The sequence below is a fragment of the Monodon monoceros genome, unplaced genomic scaffold (genome assembly GCF_005190385.1).
Source record: "Monodon monoceros isolate NGI ecotype Baffin Bay Population unplaced genomic scaffold, NGI_Narwhal_1 Super_Scaffold_13, whole genome shotgun sequence".
Classification (NCBI taxonomy): Eukaryota; Metazoa; Chordata; class Mammalia; order Artiodactyla; family Monodontidae; genus Monodon; species Monodon monoceros.
The window spans coordinates 36,750,495-36,766,384 of record NW_021703769.1 but is presented as its reverse complement, the minus strand read 5'-3'; the positions used below and the strand labels follow the sequence as shown (position 1 = coordinate 36,766,384).

The 15,890-nt window shown below is 52.1% G+C and overlaps 1 protein-coding gene across 3 annotated transcripts in view; it reads left to right on the top strand.

Moving 5' to 3' along the window:
• The window catches only part of JAG1 (jagged canonical Notch ligand 1), a 35,690-nt gene extending 24,201 nt beyond the window's left edge, over positions 1–11,489 (top strand). The window contains exons 10-26 of one of the 3 annotated variants that reach the window (XM_029220145.1): positions 8–121; positions 536–582; positions 918–1,091; positions 1,492–1,642; positions 2,439–2,603; positions 3,083–3,196; positions 3,690–3,803; positions 3,887–4,000; positions 4,140–4,256; positions 4,745–4,772; positions 5,232–5,317; positions 6,425–6,538; positions 7,182–7,291; positions 7,375–7,608; positions 7,820–7,951; positions 8,141–8,291; positions 9,276–11,489. In XM_029220145.1, coding sequence (XP_029075978.1) covers positions 8–121; positions 536–582; positions 918–1,091; positions 1,492–1,642; positions 2,439–2,603; positions 3,083–3,196; positions 3,690–3,803; positions 3,887–4,000; positions 4,140–4,256; positions 4,745–4,772; positions 5,232–5,317; positions 6,425–6,538; positions 7,182–7,291; positions 7,375–7,608; positions 7,820–7,951; positions 8,141–8,291; positions 9,276–9,733 — 2,423 coding nt within the window. In that variant the 3' untranslated portion in view covers positions 9,734–11,489. Of the gene's footprint in view, positions 1–7; positions 122–535; positions 583–917; positions 1,092–1,491; positions 1,643–2,438; positions 2,604–3,082; positions 3,197–3,689; positions 3,804–3,886; positions 4,001–4,088; positions 4,257–4,744; positions 4,773–5,231; positions 5,318–6,424; positions 6,539–7,181; positions 7,292–7,374; positions 7,609–7,819; positions 7,952–8,140; positions 8,292–9,275 lie in introns of all 3 variants that reach the window. The other 2 variants (XM_029220146.1, XM_029220144.1) reach the window with 2 other exon arrangements.
• Positions 11,490–15,890: the final 4,401 nt, after the last annotated feature.

The following is a 15,890-nucleotide window of genomic DNA, read 5'->3' as shown; positions in this document are numbered from 1 at the left end:
TTTTCAGATGCAAATGAATGCGAGGCCAAACCTTGTGTAAATGCCAAATCCTGTAAGAATCTGATTGCCAGCTACTACTGTGATTGCCTCCCGGGCTGGATGGGTCAGAATTGTGACATAAGTGAGTGAGACTGTTTCAATTTTGATTTTCATGAAACTGGGGTGTTGAAGGCATTTGCCAGCCGTATTCAGGCTCCAGGTCTAAGACTTGAGTAGTGGAAGGAGAACCTTATAGAGGGAATGTTTTTGGAGAGGGAGTGATGGGCACAGAAATGAGAACATACACGTTATCAGGCTCATTAGCTGGTAAAAAAACGGCCGTACTCTGATAAGGTGGCTAAAACAATGATGTGAAGTTTCAGTACCTCAGTCTGGAAGAACTAGGGAGTGTTCCCACCAATAACCTTATTTCACGGGAAGCACGCAAGAAATCTGATTGGAGGTTTTTATTTGTCCTGAGCAGAGAAGGCTTTTCAGTTAAGCCCAATTTCAATGTAAATTGCCCCTCCAATACGGTGACTTGTTTATTTTTTAGATATTAATGACTGCCTCGGCCAATGTCAGAATGACGCCTCCTGTCGGGTATGTAAATCTTTGCTTATATCAAAACCTTAGTGATTGACAACAAGCCTTAAGATTTATGTGACCCTGGGAAAGCTCTGTCCCTGGGAGATTTAAAAATGCAGGTGAAAAGTGAGTCTCTGGAAGTTTCACTCAGGCTCATGTTACCCCAGCCTCCCGGGAGTCATCTTGAAGGCATGCACATAGGAATCCCTCTCTCACATTTGGAGAGGTTTGGCATCTCTTTCAGTGAATCAGCTGAAGCGCAACAGTCACGCTGAACCACTGAAGCCCTGTGTTTGTGGAGCACCTAGAAAAAAAGCATGTGTTTCTCACCCTCCTTCTCCTCCCTCCAGGATTTGGTTAACGGTTATCGCTGTATCTGTCCACCTGGCTATGCAGGCGATCACTGTGAGACAGACATCGATGAGTGTGCCAGCAACCCCTGTCTCAACGGGGGTCACTGTCAGAACGAAATCAACAGATTCCAGTGTCTGTGTCCCACTGGTTTCTCTGGAAACCTCTGTCAGGTGAGCTGGGCTAGAGCGTCCGATGGCCAAGTTTTCACAGGCAGTCTCCTCCCCCCCACCTTCCCATTCCCAACACTGTCTGGAGCCTCCTATTGAGTAGGGACCTCTGCTAGACACACGCCGTGGAAGGAGGGTGATGAGTGATTTTCTTCCCGTTGTCCGGCAGCCTGTCGATTTCTCTTTGTCCGTTTCATCCCAGACCCAGCACTCTCTCATTCTGCCCTGTTGTCTCAAATGCGTACCTGGACAGTCGCTAGGACACAACTGTAAATCATGCTGGGTGTTCTCCTAACAGAAGCAGACGGAAGGGTCAAATTCCAGTGGCCGCTGCCCCAGAGGAGTCATAATCACACCTTTGTTTTACTTTGTGTCCCCCCTCCCCTGCCCCTGGCCCTCGCAGCTGGACATCGATTATTGCGAGCCCAATCCCTGCCAGAACGGTGCCCAGTGCTACAACCGCGCCAGCGACTATTTCTGCAAGTGTCCCGAGGACTATGAAGGCAAGAACTGCTCCCACCTTAAAGACCACTGCCGCACCACCCCCTGTGAAGGTACCTCCCTCCCCGCCAGGGTTCTGGCTTGTCTTCAAGGCTGCTGTCCTCTGCCCGTTCGTCACTGCCCCGTGACACTCGGGGGGAAGCCAGAACATGTGGAAACAACCTATTCAGGCCCACCAGTTCGGGGGGACCATACCTGCAAGTAGCCTAGGGCAGAGAAGGGAATTCATTTAGCATCCCCGTTCTGGGGGACGCTGATGTGCAAGGCCGAGATGGATTCCTCAGGGCACCTCTGCCAGTAGAACTTTCTGCCACGGTGATATCTGCGCCGTCAGGTACAGTAGCCTCGGGACACGTGTGGCCCGGAACGTTTAGTGTGTGACCAGGGCAACTAGAAGCCCTGATTTACTTACTTTTCATTCACTTAAATTTAAATGGCCGCCTGTGGCTGCTGTGTGAGATGGCTCAGGCTTCCAGGTTCCTGCAGCCGTAAGTGCCCTTACATCGAGGGAAAGGCTGTTCCTCCTCCTTAGCCAGCTTCCAGCAAATTTGGTAGATGTATCAGTAGAGGGAGGATGAACAGGGCCTGCAGACACGTGGGCTCCTGGCTCCATAGGGAGAAAACGCCTAAAAAAAAAAAATACTTTCCGCCTGGGGTCTCGGCTTTGCCTGTCACAGCGTGACACGGCATGTTGCCAGTCTTGGCCACCGAGGTGCTGGCTTCTTACCCTCATTAGCCTGGCTAAGGTGCCTGGCTCCAGGAGAGCAGGCGTGGCGTGTGGGTCCTGGGCTCAGGAACACCGGGTCTTCGGGTCCCTGGCGGGGATCTGACCCCAAGTCTGTCTCGCAGTGATTGACAGCTGCACGGTGGCCATGGCCTCCAATGACACGCCTGAAGGGGTGCGCTATATTTCCTCCAATGTCTGCGGTCCCCACGGGAAGTGCAAGAGTCAGTCGGGAGGCAAATTCACCTGTGACTGTAACAAAGGCTTCACTGGAACGTACTGCCATGAAAGTAAGACCCCGCATCCTCGGGGAATGGGCCGAGGTCCCCCAAACCCTGCCCCGGCCCAGCTGGGGGGCATCTGGAATCATTTCAGGAGAGATCAGTCCAGGTTTACCATCTACAATCTAAGACTGAGGTCATGTTTAACTTACGAGATCACTGACGCCTCTTAAGTCTTCACGTTTATTTTAGAATGTTCTGGAACCTTACTAGATCGGGTGGTCCGCTTTGCCTAGGAGATTCCTCCCCACTCTCTCCAAGTAGCTTAGTGTGAAGACATTAAATAAGAGGGACGGGGTGCTCTCTGGAGGCCCCTGCTTGATAAAACTGCCCGCCGGATTCAGAAACAGTCCTGACGGAGTTCAATGTTGAGGTGCCCAGTATATTTTCTCAGGAGGGGCAGGGAAACCCGTAGAACAGTGCTTGGCGGTGGCATTACTGTTCCTTCGCTTACTTACCTGTGTTTCTGTTTGTTTTTCCTTTCACAGATATTAATGACTGTGAGAGCAACCCCTGTAAAAATGGCGGTACTTGCATCGATGGTGTCAACTCCTACAAGTGTATCTGCAGTGGTGGCTGGGAGGGCGCCTACTGTGAGACCAGTGAGTTCAGGGGTCCTTTGGGGACAGACAGCTCTGGGGGGTGTGGGCAGGACAGAATCCACATGGGAAGCCTTTCTTCTTCGTGGAAATATCTGGGAGTTGGACCCCGACAGTTCCTGCCCTGGGACGGCATGGCCTGTGTCCTATTTGCATGTGTTGATGCTGACGCCAGCCAGCGGGAAGGAACTTCTGCGGAGGAGCTTATAGAATTAGACCCTGTAATTAGGATGATAGATACCCCCGCTTGCAGGAAAAGTGATCATCTTGCTGTTTGGGTTGTCCTTTCTGCCCATCTTGACTTTAACTTCCATGGCCTGTCGGGGGCTCCTTTATTCCTGGGAAAGGGTGACCGTGTTTAAGTCCCCGGGTGTCTGCTGGTTTTGAAGTGGGCGTGGAAAGCAGGGGCTGGGGGTGGAGGGATGCAGTCCTTAGGCGTCGCGGGGCGTGGACGGGCCTGGGAGCGTCTTCAGCCGGCTGTCTCCTCTGATTGCAGATATTAACGACTGCAGCCAGAACCCCTGCCACAACGGGGGCTCGTGTCGCGACCTGGTCAACGACTTTTACTGCGACTGTAAAAACGGGTGGAAAGGCAAGACCTGCCACTCACGTAAGTGGTGGCCGGCTGGGATCCTGCCCTGTCTTCCGTGAGCAGGGCCGGCCAGGGGCTCACGCCGGGATCTTCTCCTCCAGGTGACAGCCAGTGTGATGAGGCTACGTGCAACAATGGTGGCACCTGCTATGACGAGGGGGACGCTTTCAAGTGCATGTGTCCCGGAGGCTGGGAAGGAACGACCTGTAACATAGGTACCTTTCCGCCCTCCCTGGGCCTCACAGGGGCCGTGGGCCTGTGAGCCTATGACTGTTTCCTGGGACCTGGTTTCTGCCCCTCCAGACTGTCGCTGGATCCTCAGGGAGGGTGGCCTTGTCTGCTCTTGTCTCATAGCCCGAAACAGTAGCTGCCTGCCTAACCCCTGCCACAGTGGGGGCACGTGTGTGGTCAACGGCGAGTCCTTCACGTGTGTCTGCAAAGAAGGCTGGGAGGGGCCCATCTGTACGCAGAGTGAGTGTTTCCCCTCCCCCCGCTTGCCACCTTGAACTCTCTGAGGGCTGCAGGAGTCCATCCTGACACCCCCAGGGACTGGCAATGGAAACCAGCAGCAGAGCTGTTTGATGTCTGCTTCTGCATCACCTGGGTCTGTTCTAATGACTTGATGGGATGCAGCCCTGACCTGGGCATGAGAAAGTCGCCGAGGAGATAAGTGGAGACAGATGGCGTCGTGGTTCCCAGCTCCGGTCTGACCAGCAGCCTGTCTCCATCCATTCTCACACCCCCTGCCCACCCCACCCAGGGCCTCTTCCTGTGTACATGTGTCCCATGGTGAATGGGACCAAGTGTGGTGTGGGCCTGGTTCCAATTGAGCAGAGGTCTTAAGCTCCTTCTGCCGGTGTTAACGACAGCTTTATCATCTGGGTATCGTGGAAATCACTGGTGTTTTGACTTAGGGCTAAGAAGGCCTCGCTGTTAAGTTGTCTTTTTTTACTTTGCAGATACCAACGACTGCAGTCCTCATCCCTGGTAAGCACGGCCACCTTTTAAGCCGGCGCTTTATTGTTGGCTGTGACACGTGTGGGGATCCTGGGGATCTTGTTTAAAGTGCAGGTTCGGATGCAGGAGGTCTGGGGGCTGCTGCACATTCCTCCTCTCTGACGGGCTCCCAGGCAATGCCGATCCTGCTGGTCCGTGGACCACACTTTAGTCAGGGTGTGTCCTCATTTAGAGCAGTGATTCTCAACCTTGGCTGCACGCGAGAATTACCCGGGGAGCATTTATAAGTTCCAGTGCCTGGGCTGCAACCGAGACCTGTGATATTAGACTCTCTGGGGGTGGGACCCAGGCATCAGTGTTTTTAAAGCTCCCAGGCGGTGGTGCGTGTGAGCAGGGGTGAGAGCCGCTGATCGTAACTGGCATGGCTACCGTTGAACTGGCAGGGGGAGTGGTGGACTGGTGGTGACCGAGGGGTCTTTGCTTTCATAGTTACAACAGTGGCACATGCGTGGATGGAGAGAACTGGTACCGCTGTGAGTGCGCCCCCGGCTTCGCTGGGCCCGACTGCAGGATAAGTAAGGACCACCTCCGACTGGGTCTTCCCACTGCAAACCCTCAGCCTGAGAGTCTTCATCTTTAAAATAATTATGGCCATGGTTCTAAGTAGCCTTGACAAGTAATCTCCTGCCTCCGGCTGGGATTAAGATGGCTCTGGCCGGCCCCTCCCTGGGGGACACAGCCCTCCTTGCTCTAGGGGAGAGAGCGTCAGCCACAGAATTTGGTGATTAATCTACTCTGAGGCCCTAAGGAAAGAGTGTGCCTGTCCCCGTGACTAACATGAAATTATGGGCAAGCGGATGTTGCCACAGCCATGCTGGTAGGGGACAGAGCTAAGGCCACAGAAGGGACTGGGGCTGTGGTTTCCAGGGCTTGATCAGGCCCCGGTGAAATGATTAAACAAAATGGAGGCAGGCAATGCAGTTTTTCAGGAAGTTCACAGTTTATTCTTTATTTTGAGGCTTTTCCCTACATTTTTTTTTTTTTTACATGCCCTTTCTTTTGCCAAAAAAGGTGATAGATTAGTTGTACTACTTTGTGTTCTTGTCCCTAAAGTATTTAAAGTTTTACTGGTCCTTGAGGTCCCCAAGTCTGGGACTTCAAGAACTACTAGATGGGGGATCTGTGTATCTGTTTCACGTTTCTGAATCGGGAGTCAGCAAATTATGGCCTGGGGGCCAAAATAAAGTTTTATTGACACACAGCCACACCCTTGTTGATGTACTGTCTAGGGCTGCTTTCATGCTGCAACAGAGTTGAGCAGTCATGACGGAGACTACATGGCCTGCAAAGCCTGAAATACTTACTAGCTGACCCTTTTCAAGATCTTTGCCGGCCCTTGTTCTAAATTGTACTGTCAGAGGAAAAGGAACCTCAGTTAAAAACTGCTGCTTCCCCATATGATTCTCAGCTGTTAGAAATCAGGCTAGTGGTGGTCCTTGCGGGGCAGTGACTGGAGACTTTGGGAGTACTGATGATCTGTTTCTTTATTTGGGTTCTGGTCATGTGACGAAAATGCGTTTAGCTTATACTTAGAAAGCTTATCTGTACGTTTTGTCAGTAAAAACTTAGAAAAACGTTGCTGCCTCCCACTGGGGCCTAAGCTCGAACTCCATTTTTCCTAGACATCAACGAATGCCAGTCTTCACCTTGTGCCTTCGGGGCAACCTGTGTGGATGAGATCAACGGGTACCGGTGTGTCTGCCCCCCAGGGCACAGTGGTGCTAAATGCCAGGAAGGTAAGTGGGCCGGGCCCAGCTGCCCGTGTGTCCTACGGGCTGAGCAGGCACTGCAGTCACTGTTTTGACTGTTCGTGAGTGGAACTATGCTCAGAGAACACGGAGGGGACATCCACTTGGGACCACAGGGAAGGGGAAACCTGAGGGGGGGGCGGTCCCGTGAAAACAGCGTAGCTGTTGGTTTTAGCCAGCTGTTGCCACAACTATGCTGTGCGACAACCATCCCCGATCTCCGTGCGTACGACAAGTATTGGTGTTGCTCGTGGGCACAAAGGCACAAGCAGAGCGATGGATGCCTCGGCTTGGGTGCCCAGGTCTGTGTGCCACCCCATCCTCCTTGGACCAGCACTGTATCCAGGGCATGTCCTTTCCCTGGCAAACAGTAGGCTCTCAAGGAGCCAAGCTCACCGGGGAGAGACTCCGCTCACATTGCATCCCAACGCACTGCACTGACCAAAGCCGGTCACGTGGCCGGGTGCAAAGGCCACCGGGGAGGGAGGGATGCTTGCCCATCGTAGGAGCAACTGTTTTCATGGGGCAAGGGGCAACAGGTGTAATCACTTCCCGACAGGCAGGGAGTGAAGAATCAGGAGAACTGTCTCCAGAAAAGGCAACTCCTCCCACTCACGAGTCTCCACCTCAGTTTCAGGGAGATCTTGCATCACCGTGGGGAGCGTGATACCTGATGGGGCCAAGTGGGATGACGACTGCAACACCTGCCAGTGCCTGGACGGGAGGATCGCCTGCTCGAAGGTAGGCGTGGCCCCAGCCGCCGGCGGCGTTCTGGTTCTGGAACTGCCAACGAGCGTCTCCTGAGCTCTACTCTGTCTCTGCAGGTGTGGTGTGGCCCCCGCCCTTGCTCGCTGCACAAAGGGCACAGTGAGTGCCCCAGCGGGCAGAGCTGCATCCCCATCCTGGACGCCCAGTGCTTCGTGCGCCCCTGCACTGGTGTGGGTGAGTGCCGGTCCTCCAGCCTCCAGCCCGTGAAGACCAAGTGTGCCTCCGACCCCTACTACCAGGACAACTGTGCCAACATCACGTTCACCTTCAACAAGGAGATGATGTCGCCGGTACGGAACACCTTGCTGGCTTTGGAGAGGTGGGGTGTGTCTGCTTGCCCTAAAGCAGGGGTGTCACGAGCTCGGATCTCCTCCTCCTTAGCCTAGATTCTTGTCTTACACCAGAGCTCAGCTTCTGAATATAGCTTCACTGTCAAGCAAACAGCAGCCTTTCTTCCTTCCACTCTTTTACGTGTGTGTGGATTTAAAAATCTCGTTCTAGGGTCTCACCACAGAGCATATTTGCAGCCAATTGCGGAATTTGAATATTTTGAAGAATGTTTCTGCTGAATATTCAATCTACATAGCTTGCGAGCCTTCCCCTTCTGCAAACAATGAAATACACGTGGCCATTGTGAGTATGAGACCCATGCACGCTTAGTTGTTTGATTGCCAAGTAGCTCAGAAACTTCACTTAGCCAGTGTCCAGATGAGCAGATACATTGAAGGAGAGCTTGACGTACACGTGTGGTCAAATAATTTTGAATGAAGGTGACTGTGGAGTGTCCCTGACCCTCTGGTTTGATGAGTCTTCCTTTTCCAGTCCGCTGAAGACATCCGGGATGATGGAAACCCAATCAAGGAAATCACCGACAAAATTATAGATCTTGTTAGTAAACGTGAAGGGAACAGCTCACTGATCGCCGCCGTTGCGGAAGTGAGAGTTCAGAGGCGTCCTCTGAAGAACAGAACAGGTAGGTGGATGGGGGCAGTGGTCCCTTTCTGTGAGGACTGTCACGTCCGTCTCATCGATAAGACCAATACAGGGCTTCCCTGGTGGCGCAGTGGTTGAGAGTCCGCCTGCCGATGCAGGGGACACGGGTTCGTGCCCCGGTCTGGGAGGATCCCACGTGCCGCGGAGCGGCTGCGCCCGTGAGCCATGGCCGCTGAGCCTGCGCGTCGGAGCCTGTTGCTCCGCAACGGGAGAGGCCCCAACAGTGAGAGGCCCGTGTACCGCAAAAAAAAAATAAAATAAGACCAATACAACCGGCGTCCAGTAAAACCTCCAGGGTGGGGAGTTACTTGACGGTTCCCTACTCAAGGACCCCCCATTTTTAACTGAGAAAACAGAGGCCAGCTGACGTGACCAAGGTCACATGGCAAAGGGCAGAGGCGGCCCTGACTTGTTCCCCTGCCTGCAAGCTGTGCTACAGCAGGCGGGCGCCCTTCCAGGCACGCATTGTCTCTGGGTCCCGGGAAGAGCATGGCTGTGCCTTGAGCGTGTGTCTGTGCGGAGCCTGTCCTGTGCTCCGGTATCGGGGGACAGCCCGTCCTAAGCACTGAGACACGGGTTTGATAGATGGCTCGATGGCCCCGCAGGATGTCCAGAGTCCCCCGTGGGTGCCCCGAGCATCACCGTTCTAGTGAAGCGACTTGCCGGGCGCAGGACCACTGGGGGCATTTGAGCCGTGCTTGCCGGGACCCTCTTGCTGGTGATTCTGAAAACCGGCTCCTCTAATGAGCTGCCTAAGTAGCCAGACTCCCCGTGACCGGCCCAGATGCTGCTCCGCGCCGAGGCGGGAGCCTCTACGGGCTGCTGCTCGGCCTGGTCTCTTCAGGGATGCTGGGAGGTGACGATGTGTGGTTGGGAAAGGGACTCGTCCCCATGCGCCCTTCTTAGGGACCAAGGACAGGGGAGCCGTGGGCGCAGGGCTCACGGGGGTGCCCCTGCCTTGCAGATTTCCTGGTGCCCCTGCTGAGCTCGGTCCTGACCGTGGCCTGGGTCTGCTGCCTGGTGACTGCCTTCTACTGGTGCGTGCGCAAGCGGCGGAAGCCCGGCAGCCACGCGCGCTCGGCCTCTGAGGAGAGCACCACGAACAACGTGCGGGAGCAGCTGAACCAGATCAAGAACCCCATCGAGAAGCACGGGGCCAACACAGTCCCCATCAAGGACTACGAGAACAAGAACTCCAAAATGTCCAAAATAAGGACACACAACTCGGAGGTGGAAGAGGACGACATGGACAAGCACCAGCAGAAAGCCCGCTTCGCCAGGCAGGCCACGTACACGCTGGTCGACAGAGAGGAGAAGCCCCCCCACGGCACGCCGGCCAAACACCCGAACTGGACAAACAAACAGGACAACAGAGACCTGGAGAGCGCGCAGAGCCTGAACCGCATGGAGTACATCGTATAGCAGACGGCGGGCGGAGTCTGAGGGCGCCCGGGGTTCCAGAAGCTTCTCCAGCTGTCCTGTCGTGTTCCGGTCCCAGGCTGTCCTTGACGTAGAACCCCTGTGTTAATTTAAGTTCTGACAAGCTGGCTTACACTGGCAATGGTAGTTTCTGTGGTTGGCTGGGCAGCACTTCAGCGCACAGCTATGCAAACACCAGGCCCCGGGGCCCCGCCCCTGTCGGATCAGGCTCCCAGGAGAACACCCGGCCCCCCGAGGTCTCCAGCCTCCACTTCTGCCAGATGTCCCGATGGTGATGCAGTCTTAGGATCATAGTTTTTATTTATATTTATTGACTCTTGAGTTGTTTTTGTATATTGGTTTTATGATGACGTCCAAGTAGTTCTGTATTTGAAAAGTGCCTTTGCAGCTCAGAACCACAGCAACTATCACAAATGAGTTTATTATTTATTTTTTTTATTGTATTTTGTTGTTGTTGTTGGGGGAGGGGGACTTTGATGTCAGCAGTTGCTGGTAAAATGAAGAATTTAAAGAGGAAAAATGTGTCAAAAGTAGAATTTTGTATAGTTCTGTAAATAATTCTTTTTTATTAATCACTGTGTATATTTGATTTATTAACTTAATAATCAAGAGCCTTAAGACATCATTCCTTTTTATTTATATGTACGTGTTTAGAATTGAAGGTTTTTGATAGCGTTGTAAGCGTATGGCTTTATTTTTTTGACCTTATTTTCTTATTACGTGTTGCCTATAAGCCAAAATTAAGGTGTTTGAAAATAGTTTATTTTAAGACAATAGGATGGCCTTCTGTGCCTGGAATACTGGTGGAGTTGTTTTTTTTTTTTTTTTCGTACGACGTCAGATGTTTAAAACCCCGACTGAGGCAGTTTGAGAGTTAGTCTAGAACAAGTGTTTTTTTTTTTGTTTTTTTTTGTTTTGCTTTAGACTTGAAAGAGACAGGCAGGTGATCTGCTACCGAGCAGTTTAAGGGAACAAGCTGAGCTATGACTAAACGTAGCCAAAACGTGAGTGGTTGAAGATCATTAAAGATATCAAATTAATTGTGTGAAGTTGGAAGCACACCAATCTTATCTTGTAAATTCTGATTTCTTTTCACCATTCGTAATGTAAGACTGAACCACTTGTAGATTTGATTTTGTGTTGTTATCTACTGCATTTAGGGAGTATTCTCATAAGCTAGTTGAATACTTGAACCGTAAAATGTCCAGAAAGGTCACTGTTTAGATTTGCCAGAGTCCACTGCCTGCCTTAAGTGAGGAAATCAAAATGCTATGACGAAATTTAAGATCAAAAAGACTTATTAAAAACTGACTTCGTCGGTTCACCGTTAAGACCGTGAAGATCCTTTGTATTGCCCTCTTAGTGTTATACGAACATAAACATACATCTTTGATGTGTTGTTCCTGGCAATAAATTTTGAAAAGTCATATTTATTAAATTTTTTTGTACGAAAACACGGACCAGTGTGGCCTCTTCTGAGCTTACGTAGTTCTGCCTGGCTCTGCCTTGTGCCTTTGCCAGCGCCCTGGGTCTGTCCTGGTGACTGGGGTGTGAGAAGTAGGCTGTGCTTGACAGGGGCCCCCATCAAGAACGGAAAGCCTTTTCAGCCATAACGTTCTCGAAACCCCGAGGGGCTGCTGTGAAGCTGGAGCTGTGAGCCCCGTCTTGGGGGCCTAGATTCCCTTGTTATTCGACAGCAAGTGTGAATACTGCTTGAATAAACACCACTGGATTAATGGCCTGCAGTGTGGACTGAATTGTTTTGAGCACTTGCGGGGGGGGGGGGGGCGGACGCCCACCGCAGTAAAAGGGTTTTAAATAGCTTGGAATTGGTGCTGGGGGGTTAGGAGGGAGACTGGATGCTTTCTCTTTTATTTTCCCCTGGCTGTTTGGATGAATGTGGATGTCCTGCCTTCACTGCAGACCACACCCTGTGGCTTTTGTGCCCCTTGTGCCTCTGGGCTGGTCTCCGCAGGAGGTGGTGGTTATAAGCTTCTGGGGTGAGGGCCCTTCTGCCCCTCACCACCTTGCTCCTAGGGAGTGCACGAGTGGCTGGCCTCCCGTGCACCCTTGGGGTGCCAGAGCCGGGCTGCTCCTACCTGTAAAGGGCAGGTGAGCTGTGGTTGTTGCTTGTGGCTGCTGGGGCCAGAGGCCAACAAGCCTGCCCCACATGGCGGGGCGGGGTAGAGTGGGGGAAGCTCTGCCTCTGGCATCTCGGCACCGAGGGATGAACCACCAGTGACAGGCATGTGGACAGCTTCCAGCAGCTTTGAGGAGTTGCCAGGAGTTCCCTCCTCTGGTTAGGAAGCTATAGCTTACCCTCCTCGGAGCTGTGACACCCAGGCTGTCACCCCCCTCCAGTCTTCATAGTATAACTCCAGCTGGAGTGACAAACTGAGCGGAGGAAAAGCTACGGGGATGTTTATCTTTCTTCATTCTTGGGAAGCTTCTCTTTCTACCAGGCTAGGAGGTGTGTCCCGATGGGCATCTTGGTTAAGAATGGTTGGCGGGTTGAAGTGTCCCTGGTTCCTTGTGCACGAGTGGAGGCCATCAGGGGAATCAGTCCGGGACAGAGTTTTGGCTTGGGGAGGGAGCGCGAAGGACCTGGACCGTGACGGGTCTGGGTTTCCACGATGTCTCCCTGTCCTGGAACTGCCCGTATCACTGCTCTGCGGGGCTCAGGTCAGAGGGAGGGAGCAGTGCTTTCCCGGTACAGACCCGACGAGCAGGACAGTCTGAGTTCAAATGCTACCTTGCCCCGGTGGTTTGTAAACTTGGATTCTGCAGGACCCAGAATTCCCTGGGTAGTTGCCAAAGGCTTGTGTGCCAAGAAAAAAGTTTAATGAGCCTCTGCAATTCTTTATTCCAGGAGGGAAGTGATCTTGTGATTGTTATTTTAAGGAGACTTCTATGCAGGACAGGCTGGGTAGTGGAAAGGATGAGATGGTCTCATCTGGACAGGGCTCAAAGCCACGGCCTTGGTCGTTAAGGGAGGTGGTCCCCTTTCTCCAGGCCCTGGTTATCCTGGGGGCAGGAATGTGCAAAAGAAGGGACTTAGAACCTTCCCTATCCCCTGGGAATGTCCTGTGCCCTCTGTAAGCAGGCCCTGGTAAAGGAAGAATTTTCCGTCCAGAAACATGGCTAACTAGAACTCCAGCATTAGAGCACATATATACCATGAAACTCCGGGAAAGCATCAGCTCAAAGTTGGGTGCTTTAGGATGGGACACTGTCCTGGGATTCTAGACTTATGTAATGCAGAGTTAGAAAAAGGGGGGTATATCTTGACTAAAAGCCCAGTGAGACTGGGTGATGAGCAGAAGCGGAACTTGTAAGCTGGGGCGGGGGTTACTCTTAAATACAGAGTCCCAGGCCTGGCCTATGATTCGTAAGTGGGGCCTGGGAACCTGTATTTTCAACAAGCTGTCCCCTCCTCCCCCAATCCTCCCTGGTTTAGGTACAGCAAACGTTGAGAACAGCTTCACTGAAGTACTAAAGTACAAGCTCTTCCATTAATTACAAGGTTTTTCCTCCTTGTTAAACTGAATCAAGTATTCTGGAAGCCGGTTTGTTGCTCAACTGCCACCTGACATCATTTTTAAGCAAATTAACGACACCTCCCCTTGAACAAGTTGTGGTGTAAGAGCTTCATTTTATTGGCTGATCTGAGGGGGTCAGTGAGTCAAAGTTAACTTATTTGGTAATATTTCTTAGGTAGCGAAGAGCCCAAGGAACCAGATTGTGGGTTTCCCACATTTCTGAACGGCATACATCTGTCGACCCCAAAGTGAGCAAGTGTGCGGCTAAAAACCAGTTAGTTACCTTTAAAGAAAAAAAAATGTCCCACCGGCCTGCAGAGGTTTGCGACTTAGGCCGAGCAAAGTTCCAGCAAAGTTTCCGCTTTGACGGCGGCTTTCTTTCTTGCCTCTACTGGGAATGAGAAACAGGAGTTCAGAGGTTCCCGGGCTGGGAAGACACACAAGTACTGGGTTATGGGAAGTCTCCTCCTGCTAATGTGTATTTATACTTTGTAAACTCTGATTCATCTGAGCATTGAAACAGAAATCTGCTTCCTGAGGTTCTGTTTTTAAATAGATAGTTTGCAAAAACAACAATTATTTTTCTTAACATTTTTTTTTCCATCCCACAAGCAGCTAAACATGCCAGCTCGGGCTATGTCAGGCTCCAACTATGCCAACAGACAGCTTGGTCATCAGAGGTAGAAGGGTGCCCCAAGGCCGTTCTGTGGGGTTCTGGCCCCAGAAGTCTTAAAAACAAAGTTTAGAAACCATTAGGGCAATTGTGTTGTGTCACTTTAAGTCCACGAGATATTCCTGGGTCTATTAAGAATAACGAATTTCCCTTTGTGAACAACTGCCTTCTGATGGTGGTTAAAAGTAAGGGCAAGTGGGGGTGATGCTCGCAGGGCTGTGGGTACCGCTGCCTGGCACAGACGGGCCTGCACACCTGCATGGCACCCTCTGAGATCGTGTCACGAGGGTGCGGCTCCCTGGCTTTGAATCCTATGAATTCTACCTGTGTCACTTGCTCCCACATGCCGGGCACAGCCTCCTGGCTTACAGTGTGTTTCTTTCAAGTCCCAGGCAGCTTTTATAAGTCTTAAATTCTGTATCATTATGTACGGGCCCCGTATTAACCTGTGATATGAAAGTTGGGGAAATTAACTTGGAGAGTAAAGGCTCTTAAACCCAATGAGAACCTTGAATGGAGGCCTCACCCGCCGCCCCGCCCCGTCCCCTGCAACTGTCCACATCAGGGCACCCAAGGGTTGAATTACTCCGAGAGCAAAAGCAGATGCCAGCAACATGAAAGTAACAGCTTTGTTTCAAAGAGAAGCTCTCCTGGCAGGGACAGTGGGGCTCCTCCACGATCCCCAGGGGAACACAAGTTAGCAGCTGGCTTCCTAATGACTACTCAGCGCCCAGACGGGTTGGCCCCCGGCTCTGTTTTGCACCTGAAGAGTGAAAAGCTGCTTTACTTCATCCTTTCTGAGAAATGTGCAGTTGAGAAGCCTTCATTGGAGACTCGCCCGGGTATTAATGCAATCGGTGACCTTACCAGTGAAAGGATCTACCCCTCCTTACTTTCCCAGAAGGGGAAGCTGAGGCCTAGAGAGGATCAGGGACCTGTCCCAGGCCACACAGAGTTAGCGACAGCCAAGACTAGAACCTGGGGCTCCTGCTAGCTGGGCTGCTGCGTTTTCTGCGTCTTCCGGGGATTTGCCAGGTTTATGTCCAGATCCTGCCCTTGATGTGATTTTCAAAGGTAAAGAATTGGGAGATCCGCAATTAACAAAAAGGGGGGCCGCAGGAAGCTGCTGTAAAGACAGTGGCATTGAGCTGAGCTGTGCCTCCTCTGGGCTTTGCCTAGAAAGGGACATCTTTATAAATCTGTGAGCAACAGATATTTTCCTAATCAAAGGCAGATGAAGGTGCATCCCTTTGGAGGTGATTTCCTTGTTCTTGGGCAGCTTCACATGTCCTTTCTAGTTTCTGCTTCATAGAATTAGAAGATGAATCGCAGGAAAAGAGGCTCAGAAAGGAAAGCAAGTGACAGCCCCCTAGGTCCTACTCCTCCCTGCGCTGCACACACGTGCACGCCCTTCCACAGGGGTTTTCAGGATGATCACGACACTCTCCGTGTCTGAGGCAGTTGGGAGGGTGCCGGCCAGTGTCAGGTGATTTGCAATTACAACAGGCCTCCTCTCACACCCCCTAACCACGCTTGCCTCCTTGGCAGGCTACGTCCAGGTTATGGAGCAAAAAGCCCTTGAGCAGCTAAAAAGATGAAAAGCCAAGGCAGTTGAACGTGATGCCACGCTACGACAGGGTGCAGCCACGCCATGACGGGATGCAACGGGGCTGGCACAGACGCACCTGGGAGTTCCTGGAACCGCCCGTGGGCCACTCTGCCTCTTCCACCAACACCTGTGCTCTCCCCACCCGCTGAGGAGGGATGGGAGTGGGTCCCACATCTCTAACCTGTTTGTCATGTTGGGGAGGCCAGAATTAGGCGTAGTATGCTAAAGTTTCCTATGCGCTGAGGCACCAGCGCCGACCAATTTGGGAAAACTCCATCCTGGGGACAGAAATGTCAACCCTCCAAGTTCAGGACACGG